A 21,874-nucleotide genomic window follows, 5' to 3' on the forward strand; every position below is an offset into this window, starting at 1 on the left:
AGATCTCTGTGCGCAGGCGCAGTGGGCAGCTCTCGGTGTGCTTTTCTGCGCAGGCGCGCCGCGGGCAGCCCCGTGCTGGGGGGGGGGGTCCTCGGGCCGGGCCCGGAGCCGCCATGTTGGAGTCGCCATGTTGGGCCCGCTGTGGACGCGGAGCTGCGGGCTGCTGCTCGGGGCGGCGGGGCGGGCGTTGAGCCTGAGCCATGTGCGGGTAAGGGTGATGGGGAGCCGGGAGGTATCACGGGGGGGCGGTTCCGGGGTCTGCGAGGGGAATAGGGGGGAAAGTGGGCTATGATGGAACTGGGTTCGGGGCGGCAGCGGACTGGGCCGGCCTATGGGAGAGGGTTGGGGTCTGTGGGGGCAGCGGGTGGCCCCGGTCCCGCTGTGAGCCGTTTGTGCCCCGCAGGACACGGTGGTGGTGGAGCGCTGGTGGAAAGTACCGCTCAGTAAAGAGGGGAGACCCCCCCGAGCCCGACACCGGCGGTACCGAGTGTATCGGCTGGTGGAGGACGGCAAACATCTGCCGCGGGGGGAGCTGGAGCTGATCCTGACGCAGGCGGTGGAGGGTAAGAGGGGCCGGGGGGGGGGGGGGGGGAGGCTACAGTGATGTGGGCAGCCTGATGTGAACCATTGGAGACCATTGCAGACCACACCAAGTTGGGAGGGGGTGTTGATCTGCCTGAGGTGGGAAAGGCACTGCAGAGGGACCTGGATGGACTGGATGGATGGGCCAATGTTAACTGCATGAGTTTCAACAGGACCAAGTGTCGGGTCCTGCATTTTGGTCACAACAACCCCAGGCAACCCTACAGGCTTGGGGAGGTGTGGCTGGAAAGCTGCCTGATGGAAAGGGACCTTGGTGTGCTGATGGACAGTGGGCTGAATATGAGCCAGCAGTGTGCACAGGTGGCCAAGAGGGCCAATGGCATCCTGGCTTGGGTCAAGAATGGCCAGCAGGACTAAGGAAGTCATCCTGCCCCTGTACAGGGCACTGGTGAGGTCCCACCTTGAGTTCTGTGTTCAGTTTTGGGCACCTCAGCACAAAAAAAGGACATGGAGGTGCTGGAGCAGGTCCAGAGAAGGGCAACAAGGCTTGTAAAGGGCCAAGAGAATCAGCCCTATGAGGAGAGGCTGAGGAAGCTGTTTAGCCTGGGGAAAAGGAGGCTGAGGGGAGACATTATCACCCACTTCCAGTACCTGAAGGGTGCTTACAGTGAGAGTGGGGCAGGTCTCTTCTCACTGGTGACAAGTGACAGGAGGAGGGGAAACGGCCTCAAGTTGTACCAGGTTTAGGTTGGATGTTTGGATGTGGTGCTCAGGGATATGATTAAGCAGAGGGCTGTCAGTGTTGGGGTACTATGGTGAGGCAATGGTTGGACATGATGATCTTCGAGGCCTTTTCCAACCTGGGTCATTCTATGATTGGGCAGCCAGGACCCCCAGGCCCTTCTTTGCAGAGCACCTCTCCATCAGCTCAGCCCCATGCTGGAGTTGTGCTGTAGCACACAGGGGTTGGTTGGACTCTTCCAATCCTTCTTTCTTTCCAAAAGAGAAAGGAAACCCATTGAATAAAACCCAACAAAACACCATCAAGTTCAACGTGAAGGCTCAGTTTCTTTTAGAGCCGCTGCTCTGAGCTCAATGGACGGGGTTTGGGGTCACAGCAGGATGTGGGGTGCTGCCCCTCGCTGTCCCCACAGGTCTGGGGAGCCGTGGGGACATCGTATCTGTGAAGAAATCTATAGGGCGCAACCGGCTGCTGCCGCAGGGCCTGGCTGTGTACGCATCGCCTGAGAACCGCCGGCTGTTCGAAGAGGAGAAGCAGGTGAGCCACTTAATGAGCTGCTTCATTAACTGCCCTGCTGTTAATGAGTTAGCGGAGGGGGGTGGTTTGGGGAGGGGGAGGTGGTTTGGGGGCTGGACAGCTTTGGAGCACCACTCTGTGTTGGGTTTGATCCTGATCTATTTTCTCTCTGCAGAGCCAGGTGGGGCAGACGGAGGCAGTTCAAACGCAGAGCGGAGAGAGGGTGAGTGTGTGGAGGATGCCCCATATCGACCCCCCTGCCCCACACCAACCTCTGCTCTACTCATCCACTCCTGCCTCCCATGCTGATCTCTCACCCCACATTGACCCCCCCTGCCCCACGTTGACCTCACGCTGACCCCCACGCTGCATCCACCCCACAGACCCTGCGGTTCCTGCGGAGCTGCCGCCTGGAGGTGGGCATGAAGAACAACGTGAGCTGGGAGCTGAATGCTGATATCGTGGCACGGCACTTCCTTAAGAATGTGAGTTGTGCCCTCAGAGATGTGGGGCTCCCCGTCCCCATGGCATGGGGAGGGCACATTGGAAGGCTCCAAGTGCTGTGGGGCTCCAGGCTTCGATGAAGGCCTTGAGAAGATGAATGGATGCTGGTCCATGCGTGGTGCCCTCTGACTTCTGACCTATCGCAGCTGCGGGTTTCGGTGCCGCCCCACGCATTGAAGCTGCCTGCTGAGCCCATCACCCGCTGGGGAGAATACTGGTGTGAGGTGACGGTGAGTGCACAGCGCCCCACAGCCTCCCCATCCCCTGCCCCATAGTGTGGGAGGTGTGGGGAGAGCCCGTGGCCCCGTAGCTGTGCCAAAGAGGAACCCACAGTCCCGATGGGGGGGGGCTGAGGGGGAAGATTTGGGGTTTTTCACAGAAAAAACAAGCAACCAAATTCCATCCCTGTGACCTACATACACACAGAGCCGCCCCTCTGTGTCATCAGCCTTGTCCTTCAGTCTCTGAGGGCCCCAAATCTATGTCAGCATCATGGGACTCATTTGGGTCCTGCTGATTGGAAGTGAGGCACTAACTGGGGGTGGGGGTGGTGATGAGGAGGGGGCTGCACTTCCATTGCTGTGTGTGTGCTGGTGCCACAGCAGGGATCAGGGAGTGGGGCTGCCCCACATCAGTGGGATTTGGAGGGGATGGGACTGAAGTGTTTTAGAGGGTGGGGTTCCCAGCCCTTAAGTGGTACTTGGGGGATGGAGCTGCCTCACATCAGCAGGACTTGGGTGGGATTTTGGGGGATGGATGTCCCATATTTCAGGGTGATTTTGGTCCCCTTGGGGGGGGGGGGAGCAGCCCTCAAATCCCCTCTTATTTAAGGTTCTCCTTGGGGCAACACCGAGATCTCTGAGCAGAGGGAGGGGGGAGGGGTGCCTCCATCAACAGCAACATGTAGGGCCACCCCCAACCCCTCTTCCTCTCCCCACCCCACAGGTGAACGGGCTGGATACGGTGCGGGTCCCCATGGATGTGGTGGAGTTCATGCGGCCACGGACGAAGCGGCGCCGGCACTGGCAGGCCCAGCAGGCAGCACTGCTGGCAGCACGGCGTGACGAGCTGCTCTGACCCCACAGCCCTCCTCCTTTTGGGGTCGGTGGGATCGGGGATCCCCCATTGGAGCTGTTCTCCATCGCTCCTCATCCTTGCCGAGTGAATAAAAAGGGTTGGAGCGTGGGGCGGTGCGCGTGGTTTGGGGGCTGAACCCCAAAGATACTTGGAGATGACCCCAAATGGGTTTTCAGGATCTGGTTCCAAAGGGCAGCAGGATTTGGATGTAACCTCAATGGGATTTTGGGGGGCTGACCCCAAAGGGGGGAGCAGGTGTGGGGCCAGAGTTGGGGTTTGGACTGCAGTGGGGGGGTCGGTGTTTTAGGGCCCCTCAGGTGGGTCCTCAGCCCCACTGACAGCACTGCAGCCCCACACAGGAACACGAGCACCACATTCTTGTCACCGTTGTGTCACATAGGGGAGGGTGTCCCCATCACTGCGGTGGCTGTGGGGTCCTCAACTGATCCCGAATCCTCTGTGGCAGCTCCGGGTCTGTGAAGTACTCTGCAATGGATGGGGACACCGTGCTTCACGGTCCCTGTTCTTCAAGGCCCCCCCCCACTCAGCATTGCTGTCCCCTCTGCCCACTTGCACCTTGATGTCACTGTCCCCACGTGGATCTCCCACACTTCAATGTCTTTGTCCCTAAATGCTCCCCACCCCCCCCCACCTCGTTGGTGCTCCCTAAATGCTTCCCCACCGGTTTAGGGGTGCTGCTGTCCCTCTAAAGGGATTGGGGCCTGCTGTGTCACAGTGTCACCGTTCTGATGTGTCCCCACCATTCCAGTGGGGTCCCCTTATGCCCTGTGTGTCTCACTGTCCCCACAACGGCTGTGGGGTCTCCCGATGTCCCCCCCCACACACACACACCTGCAGCGAACTCCAGGACGTTGCGAGGCCGATGCAGCATCACCTTCCTGATGGGGGGGGGGGGGAGAGAGAAAGTGACCCTAAAAGGCAGAGGGGGTTGGAAGGTGATCCTAAGTGGGGTTTGGGAGGGGGGGGGGTTGGAAGGTGATCCTAAATGGGGTTTGGGAGGGGGGGGGGGGCTGGAAGGTGATCCTAAATGGGGTTTGGGAGGGTGGGGGGGGTTGGAAGGTGATCCTAAATGGGGTTTGGGAGGGTGGGGGGGGATGGGGGTCCGGAAAGATTGGGGGATTTTGGGGACGAGGTTGTGGGGTGGGAACGGCAGGATCAGTCCGGGGGGGGGGATGCGGGATGGGAACCGGTTGGGAGGGGGTCAGAGTTAGGAATGGGGTCGGGATGGGGATGGGGTCAGGAGTAAGAGGGGAGGGGGGTCGCACCGCAGCATCCCCCGCAGCAGCATCGCTACCTCCGGCCGCTCCCGCAGGTACCGCTCGGCGGACAGACGTAGGGATGGCTGCGGGAGTCGGACGGACACACGGACACACGTCACCACGCCGTCCCCCCCACCCCCCACCCCTATAGGTGGCCCGTCCCGGTTCCCCCCCGCACCTCCAGCTCCGCTGCCGGTTCCGGTGCCGCCGGTCCCGGTGCCGCCATGTTGGGCTGAATTGAGACGTCACGGGAATGGGGGGGGGGGGGGGGAAGGATAACGGCGTAACGGCCCCGCCGGGGTGTGACGTGTGAGCACGTGTGTCAAGTGTGCAACGGCGGGTGTGTGACCTGTCGGTGTGGGATGGGGCTCATGGTGTGAGCGTGAGCCCCGTAATGCGGTGTGAGGGTCGTTATGGGGTGTTAAGAGTGTGAGTGTGTGTGTGATGGGGTGTGTGTGTAACGGGGAGTGTGAGTAATGAGGAGTGTGTAACAGTGTGTGTAATGGTTTGTGTGTGCAACGGTGTGTAACTGTGTAATGGGGTGTGTGTGTAATGGGGAGTGTGTAACGGGGTGTGTGTGTAACTGTATGTGTGTCACTGTGTGTAACTGTGTGGCTGTAACGGGGTGTGTGTGAGCATGAGTGTGTAATGAGGTGCAACGGTGTGAGTGTGCAGGGGGGGGTGTGTGACCCTACTGCTGTTGTATCACATGTAACAGTGTGTGTGTGTGTAACTGTGTGTGACTGTCAGCGGTTGTCACTGTGTGTGTGTGACCGTGTAACTGAGTGTGCAAGGAGCGTGTGTGTGACCATACAGCTGGGTGATGGTTGTAATGAGGTGTAACTGTCATGGGGTGTGTGTCACTGCGTGTGTCACTGTGTGTCACTGTGTGTCACTGTGTCACTGTGTATGTGTCACTGTGTCAATGCATGTCACTGCGTGTGTCACTGTGTGTGTCACTGCGTGTCACTGTGTGTCACTGCGTGTCACTGCGTGTCACTGTGTGTCACTGTATGTCACTGCGTGTGTCACTGTGCGTCACTGTATGTCACTGTGTGTGTCACTGTGTGTCACTGCGTGTGTCACTGTGTGTCACTGTGTCACTGTGTGTCACTGTGTCAATGCATGTCACTGTGTCATTGTGTATGTGTCACTGTGTCAATGCATGTCACTGCGTGTGTCACTGTGTGTGTCACTGTATGTCACTGCGTGTGTCACTGTGTGTCACTGTGTGTGTCACTGTGTGTCACTGTGTGTGTCACTGTGTGTGTCACTGCGTGTCACTGTGTGTCACTGCGTGTGTCACTGTGTGTCACTGTGTGTCACTGTGTGTCACTGCGTGTGTCACTGTGTGTCACTGTGTGTCACTGTGTGTGTCACTGCGTGTCACTGTGTGTCACTGCGTGTGTCACTGTGTGTCACTGTGTGTCACTGTGTGTCACTGTGTGTCACTGCGTGTGTCACTGCTTGTCACTGTGTCACTGTGTATGTGTCACTGTGTCAATGCATGTCACTGCGTGTGTCACTGTGTGTCACTGCATGTCACTGTGTGTCACTGTGTGTCACTGTGTGTCACTGTGTCACTGTGTATGTGTCACTGTGTCAATGCATGTCACTGTGTGTGTCACTGTGTGTGTCACTGTGTGTGTCACTGTGTGTCACTGTGTGTCACTGCGTGTCACTGTCACTGTGTGTGTCACTGTGTGTCACTGCATGTCACTGTGTGTCACTGTATGTCACTGTGTCACTGTGTATGTGTCACTGTGTCAATGCATGTCACTGCGTGTGTCACTGTGTGTGTCACTGCGTGTCACTGTGTGTGTCACTGCGTGTCACTGCGTGTGCCACTGTGTTTATGTGTGTCAATGCGTGTATCTGTGTGTCAATGCATGTGTCTGTGTGTGTGTGTCACTGCATGTGTCACAGTGTGTCACTGCATGTGTGTCACTGTGTGTCACTGTGTTTGTGTGTGTCACTGTGTCACTGCGTGTGTCACTGTATGTCACTGTGTGTCACTGCATGTCACTGTATGTCACTGCATGTCACTGTATGTCACTGTGTGTCACTGTGTGTCACTGCATGTCACTATATGTCACTGCATGTCACTGTATGTGTCACTGTGTGTGTGTCTCTGTGTGTCACTGCATGTGTGTGTGTGTCACTGCATGTCACTGCGTGTGTCACTGTTGTGTGACTGCATGTGCCAGTGTGTGTGTCACTGTGTTTATGTGTGTCACTGCGTGTGTCTGTGTGTCAGTGTGTCACTGCATGTGTGTCACTGTCACTGTGTTTGTGTGTGTCACTGTGTCACTGCGTGTGTCACTGTGTGTCACTGTATGTCACTGCGTGTGTCACTGTGCATGTGCCACTGTATGTCACTGCGTGTCACTGTGTGTGTGACTGTGTGTGTCATTGCGTGTGTGTCACTGTGTGTCACTGTATGTCACTGTGTCACTGTGTGTCACTGTTGTGTGTGTGTGACTGCGTGTGTCACTGTATGTGTGTCACTGTATGTCACTGCATGTCACTGCGTCTGTCATGGTTTGTCACTGTGTCATTGTGTGTCTGGGTGTGTGTCACTGTGTGTCACTGCGTGTGTCACCGTGTGTGTGACTGCGTGTGTTACTGCATGTGTGTCACTGTCTCTGCGTGTCACTGTATGTCACTGTGTCACTGTGTGAGTGTGTCACTGCGTGTGTCACTGCATGTGTCAGTGTGTGTGTCAGTGTGTCACTCTGTGTGTGTCACTGTGTGTGTGTCACTGTGTCGCTGCGTGTGTCACCGTGTATCACAGTCTGTGTCCGTGTGTCCACACCCCCACCTGTCCGTCTGTCCGTCGGTGTCCCACCTCCATGTCTTCGTGGCCGTGTCCCCATGTGACACGTGTCCCCGTGGCCGTGTGTCCCCACGTCTGTCCGTGTCCTGTCCCCGCATCCCCGTGTCCATCTGTCCGTGTTCCATCTATCCACGGCCGTGTCCGTCTGTCTGTCCCCACGTCGGTGTCCCCGTGGCCGTGTTCCCATCCGCCCCCACGTCTGTCTGTCCATGGCGATATCCTCGTGGCCGTGTGTCTGGCTGCTTTCCCGTCTCTCCTCATCCCCACGTTCCCTTTGTCTGTCCGTCCGTGTCCTCTTGTCCCCATGTCCGAGTTTCCATCTGTTCCCATCTCTGTCCATGTCCGCGTCCATCTGTCCGTGTCTCCGTGTCCGTCTGTCCGTGTCTCCGTGTCCCCCCCCAGCTCCGCCCCACAGGCGCTCCGTTCAGCACCGCGGACAGCGCCCGGGGGGTGCTGCGGGTTCGGCTGTTGCGGCGGCGCCTCCCCCCGCACCCCCCCAGCCCCTTCCCCCCCAGCCCCCAGCCCCTTCCCCCCCCCCCCAGCCCCTCCCGACCCCATTCCCATCCCCAATTTCCCGTTCCCACTATTTCCCATTTCCCTGTTTCCTTTCTCGATTCCCGTTCCCATCCCCCCCCCCCCGTTACCGGCGCTATGGGCGGAGCCAATTCTGTCCCCCTCCCCCCCCGCCCCCATATCCCCACTCCACCCCACACCTCCCCCACATCCCCCCCCCCCACACCCTCCCCATATCCCCCCCAATATCCCCACCCCATATGCCCGCACCCCCCCTCCCACATCGCCCCCCCCCAAAATCCCCACCCCATAACCCCATAAAACGCCCCCATATCCCCATCTCTACACCCCACATCCCCCTCACATTCCCCCCCCCCCACATCCCCACCCCGTATCCCCACATCCCCACTCCCTCCCCACCGCCCCCCATATCCCCCCTCACGGCGGTACCCGGTGACTCCGGGCGGAGCGGCGGCTGCGGGAGAAGCGCCGTCGGGCCCCGGAGCGCCGCCCCCGGGCAGAGCGCAGCCCCCGCCCCACCGCGCCCCGTCCCCGGAGGAGCCCTCAGCCCCGGGGCCGCCCCTCCTTTGTGTGCGGCGCCGCCGTCACCGGCACCGGAGCGCCGGGAGCACCGGGAGCCAAAAAAAATAAGGGCACCGGGAGCACCGGAATCGGGTAACGGGAAGATCGGGAGCAGAGGAACGGACAACGGGGGGAGCCGAACCGGCATCGGGAGCACCGGGAAGACAGAACCGGGAGACCGGAGAGGGGAACCGGGAGTACCGGGAGTGGGCAAACGGGGAACGGGAGGTGAGAAACGGGCGCCGGGAGCAGCCGGGAGCACCGGATCCAATCGCTGAGGGCACCGAACCGGGCGCTGGAAGAACCGGGATCAGCAGGATTGGGCCCTGGGAGCACCGAACCGAACATTGACAGCACCGCGACCACCAGATCCGGGTACTGGGAGTCGGGAAAAGAGCATCGAGAGCACCAGGAGAACCGGATCTGAGCATCGGCGGCACCGACACCACCGGAACCGGGCAGCTGGGATCACTGGGAGAGCCAGAACTGGGAGCCAGAAGCCGCTTAAAGGGGAAACAGGAACATCAGAACCCAACACCGGCAGCACCGGGAGCAGCAGGAGCAGCAGAACCCAACACCGGGAGCACCGGGAGGGCACCGGGCGGAGGGCGCGGCCCCGAGCGCCGGCGGCCCCATGAAGGAGCCCGACGCCATCAAACTCTTCGTGGGGCAGATCCCGCGGCACCTGGAGGAGAAGGACCTGAAGCCCATTTTCGAGCAGTTCGGGAAGATCTACGAGCTGACGGTCATCAAGGACAAATACACCGGGATGCACAAAGGTGCGGCGCCGGCAGCGGGGACGGGGGATGGGGGTCGGGAACGGGGAACGGGCACCAGGGACTGAGCGCTGCCGTGGGGCCTGAGTGTGGCCCCCGGGCACTAGGAATGGCCCCATATACAGCCCTATGTGCAGCCCTACAGTGTGGGTGCAGCCCTACATCCAGCCCTATGGCACGGGTACAGCCCTATGATAGAGGTGTAGCCATATATACAGCCCTATGGCACGGGTACAGCCCTATGATAGAGGTGTAGCCATATATACAGCCCTATGGCACGGGTACAGCCCTATGATAGAGGTGTAGCCATACATACAGCCCTATGGCACGGGTACAGCCCTACGATACAGCTGTAGCCATATATACAGCCCTACATCCAGCCCTATGGAACGGGTACAGCCCTACGGTAAAGGTGTAGCCCTACATCCAGCCCTATGGCACGGGTACAGCCCTATGATACAGGTGTAGCCCTACATACAGCCCTATGGCACAGGTACAGCCCTGAGTACAGCCCCATAGGCCCACAGCCCCACATGCAGCTCTGGAGCCTGAGAACAGCCCCACAGCTGCAGTACAGCCCGACAATCTGGGTATGATTTGCGCTTATGGGGCTTAGGGGGCTGTAGCCTACAGGGCCAGGGGAGCGGGTGGGCCCTGTGGGGTTGTATGGGGCAGTGCTTGTATGGATGGTGTGGGGCGGAGGTGGTGAGTGAGGTGCGGTGGTTGTATGGGGTGTGATGTCATGTGGGTTGTGTGATGGTCGTGTAGGGTGAGATGTGGTGTGGGATGTGTGCAGCGGTCGTGTCAGGTGGGTTGGATGTGTGTAGGGTCTGGTGGTTGTGTTTGGGGTGTGCAGTGGTTGTTATGGGGCACAGCGGTTGTGTGTGGGGCATGCAGCAGGCGCCTGGGGCTGGAATGGTTGTACATGGGGTGTACAGGGTGGGTGTACAGGGTGTGATGGTTGTATGGGGCTGTGGTGGTTGGATGTGGGGTGTGATGGTTGTATGGAGGTGTGATGGTTGTACACGCGGATGTGATGGTTGTATGGGGGTGTGATGGTTGTACATGGAGATGTGACGGTTATATGGGGCCGTGGTGGTTGTATGGGGCTGTGATGGTTGTACATGGAGGTGTGATTGTTGTACATGGGGGTGGGATGGTTGTATGGGATGTGATGGTTGTACATGGGGGTGTGATGGTTGTACATGGGGGTGGGATGGTTGTATGGGATGTGATGGTTGTACATGGTGTGATGGTTGTATGGGATGTGATGGTTGTATGGGGGTGTGATGGTCGGAGATGGCGCTCAGTGGTTGTATGGGGGATGCTGGTTGTGTGGGCTGTGCGATGGCTGTGAATGAGGTGTGACAGCTGTACGGCTGTATGGGGTGCAGTGGTTGTAGGGGTGCGGTGGTTGTAGGGGTGCGGTGGTTGTAGGGGTGTCCTGCAGTTGTGTGATGGCTGCATGTGGGGTGTTGTTGTGCTGTGGGGCCCATGCAGGCCCTGAGGCCATACTGATGGGCACCACAACCCATGGCAGGGGGTGGCGAAGGGCCGCAGGGACACCACTACCACCCCAGCTACGGGGTGTGGGGTCGGGGGTCTCTGTGTCCCCTCACCCAACCAACCCCTCGGCCCCTGTCCCCCATAGGATGCGCCTTCCTCACCTACTGCGCCCGCGAGTCGGCCCTGAAGGCGCAGAGTGCCCTCCACGAGCAGAAAACGCTGCCGGGGGTGAGTGAACCCCCCCCCCCCCCCCCCAATTTAAACCCATAACAGCTCCTTTGGGGTGTAGCCAACCCCCTCCCCCCAACCCCTTCCCCCAACCCTCCCCCTGTGCCCTAATTCCCATCCCAGTGCAACACACACGTATTTTGAGGGTACCCCCCCCTCCCCCAAGTGCTATGTGCCACGTTTTGGGGTGGCACAGTGACACCCACCCCCTCACCCCCATATGAGTGCCCTTCCCCACTTATTATGGCCAACCCTTCCCCCCCTCCCCACAACAAAGACCTCTTTATGGGAGGGTTTAGTGGTTCCCGGGGACAAACAGGGGGAGGGGGGAGTTCCCAAGTGTAAGTATTGGGGGTACATACAGACAAACAGACCCCCCCCCAATTGGGAATCCCAAAACATCCCCCCCCCCCCAGGGCCAAAAATCCCAACAAATGAGACAAGAGGATGTGGGGAGAAAATGCCATTTATATATGGGAGGGGGGGGGGGGGGATGGGGGGAGGGAATGAAGCATTTTGGGTGCACTCCCCTCTTAATTATGGCCAGGGACTCTCAGGGACCCTCCCCATAAAGACTCGGTTCTAGAGGGGAATTATGGGGTCCTCAAACATTAATGGGGGGGTGGAACCCCCAGAGGGAAGTCATCACTCAATCCCCACCCCCATCAATGCCCCCCCCCCCTCACTGCCCCCCCCCCCCCCCCCTCCCTCCATCGGAGCCCCCCTGGGATTTACCTTCTTTGGGATAATCTGGGGATTTGTTGGGGTTTATGGGGCGGGGGGTTGGGATTATATGCATGGGGGGGGGGGGGGGAATTGGTGGAAGGGGGGGATTAAGGGGCGGCACCGCCCTGACAGTTGCCCCCAGTGTGATGTTTTATGGGGAGGGGAACACGAGTGTCACCCACCGTCCCCATCAGTGCCAATGGGGGGGGGGGGTCTGTTATATGGGAGAAGGATTTAGGGGGCTGTTATACGGGGGGGATGGTGGGATTTAGGGTGCTGGGAGCCCCTATTAGGAGCTCCCCCCCCCCCCCCTCCGTTTCTCCAGTTCCATCCCAGGATAATCCCGGGATTAAGAAGGATTAAAGCGGGGGGGGGGGGGCACCATCTGGGCTTTATGGGGGGGGCGTTGGGGAGGTTGAGGGGGGGGCACCTTCGCTTTCTGCGTGGGAAATGGGGGGGAGGGGGGGGGGGTGAGATGGGGACAGCACCCCCCCCCGCCCCTCCCCCACCTCCTTCAGTCGTAGGGGTTTTGGGCCCCCCCCCCCCAATCCACCCCCCTCCCCCCCCTCCGGCCTTGTCATTGTTTATTGCAGCGCTGCTGATGTCAGCGCCGTTGCCAGGCAACGGGATGGGGAAATTGGGGATGAGTGGGCGGTTGCCATGGAGCACGTTCTCCCGTTGCCATGGTTACTGGGCATCTGCTCCCTGCCCCCCCCCCCCCCCCCCCACGTTGCTCTCAGGGGGTGGGGTCAACCTCCCCCCCCTTTCCACCCCCCCCCACTCCCCACAGTTAATGGTGTGTGTGTGTGTGGTGGGGAGGTGGTCGTTGCCATGGTGCCCGTTGCCTGGTAATGGGATGCAGGGCAGTATTGCCATGGTAACACAGAGCATCTTCGGGGTACCCGGGGAGCTTTGGGGGGGGGGGACGGGGGGGCTGTGTCCCCATTGCTCGCTGTGCCCCCCCCAGATGAACCGCCCCATCCAGGTGAAGCCAGCGGACAGTGAGAGCCGAGGAGGTACCACCCCCATGTCCCCAAATGGGACCCCACAAAGGCCACCCCACATCCCCCACAGGGCCGGCGTCAACCCCTGCCCCCCCCCCCCCTTACGTCCCCACCCAGGGGGTCCCCACCTCCCCAGTGGAGCTGGCCATCCCCATCCCCGTGCTGTTTGTCACCATGTCCTCATATCCCCCACACACATCCCCATGTCCCCTCCTCCTCTGCCCCTGTCCCATGGTGGGGATGGCCCCATCCCTGTCCTCCTCCCATGTCCCCATCCCATGGGTGTCACCAAGTCCCTGGGGAGGCTCCAGCATAGCACTGTCCCCACGTCCCCAGCCTGTCCCCAAGCAGCCCTACAAGAGGTGTTCCCCCCTACCATATCCCCATCCCGGGGGTCTCAGCCTATCTTGGTGTCCCCTGGAGAGGGGGGCTCTTGTCCCCATCCCCATGGCCCCAACAACATCCTGGTCGGGTTCTGGGTGTCCCCGCTCTGTCCCCATCCCGTGTCCCCATCCTGGCTGGGTGAGGGGGTTTCCATCTCAGTGTCCCGGTGTCACCGCGCTGTCCCGCAGAGGACCGCAAGCTGTTTGTGGGGATGCTCAGCAAGCAGCAGGCGGACGAGGACGTGAGGAAGATGTTTGAACCCTTCGGGACCATCGATGAGTGCACGGTGCTGCGCGGCCCCGACGGCACCAGCAAAGGTGGCACTGTGTGGGGATGGGGATGGGGGCAGGACAGGGGATGGGATGGGATGGGATGGGATGGGATGGGATGGGAATGGGATGGGGATGGGATGGGGATGATGATGGGAATGGGATGGGATGGGAATGGGGATGGGGATGGGATGGGATGGGATGGGATGGAATGGGAATGGGGATGGGATGGGGATGGGATGGGATGGGATGGGATGGGATGGGATGGGGATGGGGATGGGGATGGGATGGGGATGGGATGGGAATGGGATGGGGATGGGATGGGAATGGGATGGGGATGATCATCATCATAGTAGTATCGTGCGAGTTGGAAGGGACCTTAGAGATCATCGAGTCCAACTCCCGGGTTTCGAGCCCCCTAGTGTAGCAGAGCGGCAGTTTTACCCCTTGCGCCACAGGGGGGATTCGAACCCGGGCCCTCTGGTGTTGCAAGCGGTGGTTCTAACATGATGATGGGAATGGGATGGGATGGGATGGGAATAGGATGGGGATGGGATGGGATGGGGATGGGACGGGGATGGGATGGGATGGGGATGGGATGGGGATGGGATGGGGATGGGATGGGATGGGGATGGGATGGGGATGGGATGGGATAGGAATGGGATGGGATGGGGATGATGGTGGGATGGGATGGGGATGGGACGGGGATGGGATGGGATGGGAATGGGATTGGATGGGAATGGGATGGGATGGGGATGGGATGGGATGGGATGGGATGGGATGGGATGGGATGGGATGGGGATGGGATGGGAATGGGATGGGATGGGGATGATGATGGGATGGGGATGGGATGGGAATGGGATTGGATGGGAATGGGATGGGATGGTGATTGGATGGGAATGGGATGGGATGGGGATGATGATGGGATGGGGATGGGATGGGATGGGAATGGGATGGGGATGATGATGATGGGGGTCGGGGTGGGGATGGAATGGGGACGATGAGAGCGGAGTTGGGAATTGGATGGGGGTGGGGATGGGAATGGAGACAAGGATGGGGGCAGTCAGGGTGTATTGGGCTGGGAGGGTCTGGGCTCTGTCCCCGCTGACCCCACTGTCCCCAGGCTGTGCCTTCGTCAAGTTCCAGAGCCACGCAGAGGCCCAGGCTGCCATCGCTGCCCTCCATGGGAGCCGCACTCTGCCGGTGAGGACCACCGACCCACTGCCAGCCCCCTCCGCCCCACTGCCCACCCCATTCACCATCACCAGCCCCACCACTGTCCCCATGGTGTGACGGCCGTGTCCCCGCAGGGCGCCTCATCCAGCCTGGTGGTGAAGTTTGCGGACACGGAGAAGGAACGGGGTCTGCGGCGGATGCAGCAGGTGGCGAGCCAGCTCGGCATGTTCAGCCCCATAGCACTCCAGTTTGGGGCTTACAGCGCCTACACACAGGCGGTAGGGGGACATGGGGGTTATGGGGACGTTAGATCTTTGGGTGTGGGTGAGGGTGTTGTATTGTGGGATGGCTGCCCTACATGATGGTGGGTTAGGGGCACTGGGGTGAGGGACGTCGGTTGGGGGTGGTCCTGGTGTGCTGGGATGGCACATGGGGTGAGCTGATGGACCCCCATGGGGTGAGCTGGTGGATCCCTGCATTCTGAGATGGCTGCACTGAGGAAATGATGGAACCCAGCGATGGTGGATCCCATAATCCAGAATGGGGTCACTGGGTGAAGGGGGGAAAAATGGCCCCGCATGGTCTGAGATGGGACACTGGATGTTGTGAGGAGACACTTGGGTTCCCAGTTTGGACGTTGTCAACCAACTGGGTGACACCCATTGGACCATGGGGGTCCCACGGGGACAACACTTGGGAGGGGACCCCGGTGGCCATGCATGGTGCCAGCTCTGTCCCCACAGCTGATGCAGCAGCAGGCGGCCCTGGTGGCCGCCCACTCGGCCTACCTCAGCCCCATGGCCACCATGGCCGTCCAGATGCAGCATATGGGCACGGTCAACCCCAACGGGCTCATTGCCACCCCTCTGCCCCCATCCTCAGGTAGGTGGAACTGGGGATGTGGGGACATAGGGGCTTGGGGGTCATCCGGGGTGGGGGATGTGGGACATGAAGGGCTGGGGACATCGGGGATGGGGGATGCTGGAAATGGGGACGCCAGGGTTGGGCCCAGGTGGGATGGGGGACACCAAAACTGCGTCCGTGTGGGATGGCCATATGGTGGCCAGCAGCTGGGGATCCACCACCAGATGGGGACAGCGCGGTGCCACTGTCAGGGTGATGACCCCGCTGTCCCCCAGGAACCAGCACGCCGCCGGCCATGGCTGCCACGCCGGTCCCCGCCATCGCAGCCCCATTGAGTGTCAACGGGTACAGCCCGGTGCCCGCACAGCCCGCAGGGCCGCCCGCCCCCGAGGCCGTCTATGCCGGAGGGGTCCCCCCATTCCCAGGTGCTCGCCGCCCCCCAGCCACCCCCTTGCTGCCCCCCACCTCCCCTAACGGCCCCCCTTTCTCTCCCCCCAGCCCAGAGCCCTGCTGCCCCTGCGGACCCCCTGCAGCAGGCATATGCTGGCATGCAGCACTACACGGGTGGGTGCACTGGGAGGGACTGGGATGGCATTGCATGGCACTGGGAGGGTACTGGGGGATACTGGAGGTTACTGGGAGCCAGTGGGAGAGCAATGGTTGACACTGGGAAGGCGTTTTATGGCTCTGAGGGGCACTGGGAAGCATTGGGAGCGCTGGAGGATGCTGTGAAGGCATTGCATGACATCAGGAGGGACACTGGGAGGGCAGTGGAGGGCACTGGATGGGTGCTACGTGGCACTGGGGGCACTGGGAGGATACTGGGGAGAGCTGTATGGTTTAGAAGGGCACGTCTGGAAGGGACTGGGCTGGCACTGGGGAAGAGTGGAGGCACTGGAGGCACTGGAAGCCCTGATGGGCACTGGGGCATTGGAAGGCACTGGGAGCACTGGGGGGACTCTGGTGGTACTAGAGGGCACTGGAATATATTGGAAAGCACTGGGCTGTACTGGGCTGACCCGATTTCCCCCCACAGCTGCCTACCCTGCTGCCTATGGGCTGGTAAGCCCAGCCTTCGCTCCACCAGGGCCTCTGCTGGCCCCCCCACCCCCTCCCCAACAGCAGCAGCGTGAAGGTGAGGGACCCCCCAAGCCCTCCTGGGACCCTGAGACACCCCCCCCAGAACTCCCTAAAAACCTCCTGAGACCCCTCAGGACTCTTTGAGACATTGGGACACCCCAGAACCTTCCACAATCCTGGGACCATCTCCAAGTCCCCAGCACTCCCTATGACATCCAGGACTCCTCTGGGACCCCCTTTGCCCCCCAGGACCCTTTCACTCACCCAATGGAGCTGTGCTTGGGGTGCCCATAGCCACAAGGGAGCCACAGAGCGGTGGTTTTGGGGCCATCCATTGGAGTCTGTGGGTGCCCTATGGATGGGTGCACTGGATTGGGTTGGGGTTTGGGGTTTCTTTTGGGGTGCCCAGGGCCTGTGCCCGCTGTGACGCCGCTCCCTCCGCAGGCCCCGAGGGCTGTAACATCTTCATCTACCACCTGCCCCAGGAGTTCGCTGACACTGAGATCCTGCAGATGTTCCTGCCCTTCGGCAACGTCATCTCTGCCAAAGTGTTTGTTGACCGCGCCACCAACCAGAGCAAGTGCTTCGGTAGGGACAGGGGACGTCACGGCAGGGGGAGGGGGACACCATGGTCAGAGTGGGGTGACATCATGGTGAGAGCTTTGGGACATCGTATATGGGGACAAAGGGACATCACAAGTGGGGTCACCAAGGATGGAGACATGGGAACACCGTTGTCATAGCATTGGGACATCATAGATGGGGTCACCATGACTGGGAATATGGGGACACGATGTCCAGGGTGCAGGGACTTCACAGATGGGGTCACCATGGCCGGAGACACGGGGACATCGTGGTCAGGACATCAACACACCATGGGGACACCAAAGCTGGAGTGACCATGGCCAGGAGCATGAAGTTATGGTGGCTGGGAATATCGTGGGCCAACTGTGGGGCCACAACATCTGCGCCATCGTGACCGTGTCCTTGCTGTCCCCATGTCTCTGCTGTCCCCACATCTCTGCTGTCCCCACATCCCATTGTCACCACCATCCCTGTGTCCCCACTGTCCCCATGTCCCCACTGTTCCCAGGCTTTGTCAGCTTTGACAACCCAGCCAGTGCGCAGGCGGCCATCCATGCCATGAACGGGTTCCAGATCGGCATGAAGCGCCTCAAAGTGCAGCTCAAGAGGCCCAAAGACGCCAACCGGCCCTACTGAGCCTGGTGAGCCCCTCTGGACCCCCCTAACAGCCCCTCAGACCCATAACAGCCCCCCACCCATTTGGGGTCCCCCCTCCAGCCCCTCTTTTAATGCCCTCCATGCTCTCCCCCCGCCCCAGGTCTGGAAGTGCAGCGCAGCACCCATGGGTGACCCTGATGGCGGAGCAGCCCCCCTGGGGTGGGGAGGTCGGTCCTGCCGGAGGGGGAACACAGACCCCCATACGCTCAGGAAGGATGGACCCCCCCCGGCAGGACCAGATGGATCCCCCCTCCCAGTCCATCCCAGTCCATGGGCTGAGGAGGGGGGCCCAGCACTCCCCACAACACCCACTGCCCTATTTAGGGTAGGGGCACTCCATTGCCCCCCACGTCCCCGCTTGGGGTTTCTTTCTCACCAAACAGGACCAAACCCAGCCCCAAGCTGGGGACATGGGAGGCACCCCACGTTGTGGGGGAGGGGTGGGAGGTGGGGGGGACATGGCCACCTCCCCTTGTCCCCCCAAGTACCACCCCATGGGCGGCTGCGCCAGGGCAAGCGGGACCCTCTCCACACATACACTGCCACTCCGCTCTGCCCGGCCCCACCTGCCTCAGTTTCCCCTATTCTGTGGGTTCCGGGGGCTGCACCTCCCAGCATAGCCACAGCTGTATGGACATGGAATGGCTGCACATGGGATGCGCCGGGATTGGGATGAACTGGGATCAGGACGCTCCAAGATTGGGATGCACCAAAATCGGAATGCACTGAATTTGGGATGCGGTGAAACCGGGATGCACCGAGATTGGGATGCTGCAAAATGGGGATGCAATGAAACTGAGATACTGCAAGTTTGGGATGCAGTGAAACCGGGATTCCGTGCTATTGGGATGCGCCAAAATCAGGATGAACCGAATTTGGGATGCAATGAGGATGCAGTGAGATCGAGATGCTGCAAGATTGAAATGCAACGCATCTGGGGTACGGAGAGATCAGGATGCAGTGAGACTGGGATTTACTGATGTTGGGTTGCATCGAGACCGGGATGTGCCGAGATCAGGATGTAACCAACACTGAGATGTACTGAGATCAAAATGCACCGAGACCGGGAGGTACCAACACTGGGATGCGCTGAGGTTGAGACCTACCAAAACCGAGCTGCGGCACGATGAGGATGCTCTGCAATCAGGTGCTGCAATTGAGATTGGGATACGCAGCAACTGGGAGGACGGATCAACATTGGGATGCACCGAGATTGGGATACGCTGCGATCGGGATGCACCAAAACTGGGCTGCATTGAGATGGGGATCCACCACCATTGGGATGCACGGACCTCGGGGCGCACCCGACCCCACATCCCCCACCCCCCAACCACCCCGACCCCCACCTCCGTGCCCCACAGACCCAGAGCCCTGCAGCCCCACCCGGCCCTGAGCAGCACCGCGGGGCCCCCCCTGTAGATAATCCCGTTGGCGGCACCGCGGGGCCGCTGCTCCCCCTCCCCTTATTGGGGGTTTGGGACCCGCTGAGTCGTTGTGGGGTGGGACGGGTGGGGGGGGGCGGGAGGGGAGGGGGGCGACCCCAGGAGTCGACGTCTGCGGTGGCGACACCGGCGCTTAATTTATTTGCTATTTATTGCAATTCCTTTGGATAATTTAATTTTTTTTTTTCTTCTTCTTCTTTTTTTTTTCTCTCTTATTTTATTTTTCTGTCTAAATAAAAATTACCAAAAAAAAAAAAAAAATCATAATAAATCCCGGCTGACGGCTGGTCCTTTTTGTAGGGTGGGGATGGAAAGGGGGGGGTGGTGGTGTTTGTGTTTGTTTCTTTTTGTAGGGTCTTTTTTTTTGTGTAGGGTTTTTGTGCTTCGGTCGCCCTTCGCTGTTGGAGCCGTCAGACGGGCTCTGGGGCCCCGCGGCGTTTCCTGACCTACTTTACAGAGCGCCAAGCTTTCGGTTTTCTGAAGGGGAAAAATAAAAAGGCAAAAGAAACAACAACCAAAACGACCCCCCCCAAAACAAAAACCCAAATCAAGGCGGGTGGCAACGCCACAGAGATGCTGGTTGTGGGGGGGGAGAAAAGGGTTCTGAGCCTGGGAAGGGACAGAGGGGATGCAGGGGGGGCACACAGGGCGGCTCTGAGGGCCCAGCTGTGCTCCAACAGCAGCATGAGCTTCCCACCCCCCAACCCGCATCCCATCCCCGATGTCCCACCAATGATGGCCCTTTGGTCCCCAGCTGCCCCGTTTCACCCTATTGGCCCTTTTGGGTCACGCTTTGCCTCCACGGATAGAACAGCACTGAGTGCGTCAACCTCGGAGGGCCCATCCTTTATTTCTTCTTTTTCTCTTTCTATTTTTCCTTACTTTCTTCCCCCCCTTTTCTAAAATCATCTCTTTTTTTCCCCCTTTTTTCCCCTATTTTTCCCCTTTTTTCTTTTCCCTTTTCCCCACCTCCTCTTATTTTCCTTCTCTCTAAAAACTTCAGTTTTTAAAAGCCAAACGTGTGTGCAAAATAACCCCCCCTTAGAAACGGCACAGCCGCTGCAATAGCGCCGTGTAACCTGGGGCTGGGGCTGTACACATCACTTTGCCATGGTTCTTTGTCATATTTCTTTTTTGTACACATACATACATACATACATACATCCAAACAGTGCAAATGGATGAATTCGATTTCCAGCTGTAAAAAAACAGGATGGGATCAGAGCCATCCGTGGATGCGGGCTGAGGGGGATGGGATGGGGCTGAGCCCTCCTCAGTCCCACAAAGATGACGTTTGACAAATGGTGTTATTATTAATAATATTTAGTTTAAGGGCTTTAATACAATAACAGAATTTTTAAGTGTTAATTTGGGGGCTGGGGTTGGAGGGTGGGGGGGGTGGGGGGTGGGTTACGTTCTGCTGTGCCGTGGTTAAGTGGCCGCGTCCCTCTGCTGTGACCGCACCGTCTGGAAGATGTTCTGCAAGAGAGAAAAGAAAGGAGCATCAAAGGCTGGCACTGCAATGCACCCTGTGGGGTGTGGGGCCATGATGCGCCCCATAGGGTGAGGACCCTGAGATGTGGTGCCCCATATGGTGCAGACCCAGCGATGCACCCCACATCGTTACCACCGCCCCCATCTCTGCCCAGGCTTTGGGGCTGCTGCAGCTCCTCGTGTTTGCTCCAGTCTTGCCCACTGCTGGATTTTTGGCCCAATTGGGGGTGATTCAGCTCCAGGACAGCTCTGCCCATCTCCCTCCAGCACCAAATGCCCCACAGAGCAGCCAGGAGCAAACCCATCCACAAACCCGACTTCAAGACCCCAATGCTGCGTTTTGGGCACTTCATCCGTAGCCTTTATTTCACAGGTTGCAGAACCATTCCCTGCTCCACTCGTGTGGGGCCAGGGGGGGGGATGCATCAACCAAGGTTGGGGGGCTGGGAGCTGCAACTTGTCCCATAGAGCTGTGATGTGCTTTGGGTCCAGCCAGGGGATGCTCAGCACACACACAGACTCCGCCCCACAGAACTGGGGGTTGCCCTGCTGTTATCTACAGCTTGGCATCTGTGGGCAGAGGAAGCGGTGTGTGTGGGGCCGGGGGCTCCTTCTGCAGCAGTGACACCATCAAAAGGGCTCTTGGGGGTGTTCCACCTCAGTGAGCACAGCCGAGTACAGCTCAGTGCAGGCAACACGCAGCCAGATACAGCCAGCTACAGTCACACACAGCCAGGCATGGCCACACTGCACTGTGCGCAGCAGCACAGCCTGCAGCCATGCAGAGGCGTGGAGCAGAGCTGTGTGTGCAACAGGAGCGGTGCTGGGGGAGCAGCAGAAGGCGCAGAGCTCCCGGCGGGTGCTGCAGCGCGGTTACCTTGCTGCACACCGTGTCTGTGCTGCAGTTCTGGTTATCCTTGTCTGTTGCCTCCTCCTCCACCTTGACGAGGGAAAAAGATGGGAAGGGGATAAATAAAAAATGGAGCCTGAGGGGATGGGAGGGAGTGAGAGGCGGATGGGAGCAGCAGGAGCGGCGAGGGCGGCACTTCTGCACAGCAAAGCAGCTCCAGCAGCACTGAAACTTCCAGCA

The 21,874-nt window shown here is 59.7% G+C and overlaps 3 protein-coding genes across 4 annotated transcripts; 2 read left to right on the forward strand and 1 right to left on the reverse strand.

The window, feature by feature from the left end:
- The first annotated feature begins 57 nt into the window (after positions 1–57).
- On the forward strand, positions 58–3,490 carry MRPL9 (mitochondrial ribosomal protein L9). Its single transcript, XM_072358707.1, has 7 exons — positions 58–208; positions 404–563; positions 1,698–1,822; positions 1,977–2,024; positions 2,185–2,286; positions 2,452–2,535; positions 3,251–3,490. Exons 1-7 carry the CDS (start codon positions 128–130, stop codon positions 3,380–3,382), a joined length of 732 nt encoding a protein of 243 aa, XP_072214808.1. The 5' UTR covers positions 58–127; the 3' UTR covers positions 3,383–3,490.
- On the reverse strand, positions 1,817–8,526 carry RIIAD1 (regulatory subunit of type II PKA R-subunit domain containing 1). Of its 2 annotated transcripts, XM_072358708.1 has the most exons (6): positions 8,462–8,503; positions 4,841–4,894; positions 4,669–4,745; positions 4,235–4,281; positions 3,768–3,868; positions 1,817–2,507 (listed from the first exon to the last, which is right to left on the reverse strand). In XM_072358708.1, the coding sequence occupies exons 2-5, from the start codon at positions 4,886–4,888 to the stop codon at positions 3,798–3,800; spliced, it is 243 nt and encodes an 80-aa protein (XP_072214809.1). In that variant the 5' UTR covers positions 4,889–4,894; positions 8,462–8,503; the 3' UTR covers positions 1,817–2,507; positions 3,768–3,797. The 2 variants fall into 2 exon arrangements, 1 of the variants encoding a protein (XP_072214809.1); XR_011905931.1 differs by lacking the exon at positions 4,841–4,894 and having other exon boundaries at positions 8,462–8,526.
- Positions 8,527–8,569: 43 nt separating this feature from the next.
- LOC140263657 (CUGBP Elav-like family member 3) lies at positions 8,570–19,532 on the forward strand. Its single transcript, XM_072358706.1, has 13 exons — positions 8,570–9,372; positions 11,021–11,103; positions 12,797–12,845; positions 13,406–13,534; positions 14,610–14,689; positions 14,797–14,940; positions 15,406–15,544; positions 15,802–15,951; positions 16,025–16,090; positions 16,563–16,661; positions 17,051–17,194; positions 17,700–17,832; positions 17,949–19,532. Exons 1-12 carry the CDS (start codon positions 9,228–9,230, stop codon positions 17,825–17,827), a joined length of 1,356 nt encoding a protein of 451 aa, XP_072214807.1. The 5' UTR covers positions 8,570–9,227; the 3' UTR covers positions 17,828–17,832; positions 17,949–19,532.
- Positions 19,533–21,874: the final 2,342 nt, after the last annotated feature.

Source organism: Excalfactoria chinensis, chromosome 32 (genome assembly GCF_039878825.1).
Source record: "Excalfactoria chinensis isolate bCotChi1 chromosome 32, bCotChi1.hap2, whole genome shotgun sequence".
Taxonomy (NCBI): domain Eukaryota; kingdom Metazoa; phylum Chordata; class Aves; order Galliformes; family Phasianidae; genus Excalfactoria; species Excalfactoria chinensis.

Excerpts from the sequence above, each read along its gene's own strand:
- MRPL9 (XM_072358707.1), top strand. The coding sequence starts at position 128 with ATGTTGGGCCCGCTGTGGACGCGGAGCTGCGGGCTGCTGCTCGGGGCG. Across the intron at positions 564-1,697 it reads CCTGACGCAGGCGGTGGAGG|GTCTGGGGAGCCGTGGGGAC; the intron begins GTAAGAGGGGCC and ends CTGTCCCCACAG. Across the intron at positions 2,536-3,250 it reads AATACTGGTGTGAGGTGACG|GTGAACGGGCTGGATACGGT; the intron begins GTGAGTGCACAG and ends CCCACCCCACAG.
- RIIAD1 (XM_072358708.1), bottom strand. The coding sequence starts at position 4,888 with ATGGCGGCACCGGGACCGGCGGCACCGGAACCGGCAGCGGAGCTGGAG. Across the intron at positions 4,746-4,840 it reads AACCGGCAGCGGAGCTGGAG|CCATCCCTACGTCTGTCCGC; the intron begins GTGCGGGGGGGA and ends CGACTCCCGCAG. Across the intron at positions 4,282-4,668 it reads CTGCTGCGGGGGATGCTGCG|GAAGGTGATGCTGCATCGGC; the intron begins GTGCGACCCCCC and ends CCCCCCCATCAG.
- LOC140263657 (XM_072358706.1), top strand. The coding sequence starts at position 9,228 with ATGAAGGAGCCCGACGCCATCAAACTCTTCGTGGGGCAGATCCCGCGG. Across the intron at positions 14,690-14,796 it reads ATGGGAGCCGCACTCTGCCG|GGCGCCTCATCCAGCCTGGT; the intron begins GTGAGGACCACC and ends GTGTCCCCGCAG. Across the intron at positions 15,545-15,801 it reads CCCTCTGCCCCCATCCTCAG|GAACCAGCACGCCGCCGGCC; the intron begins GTAGGTGGAACT and ends GCTGTCCCCCAG.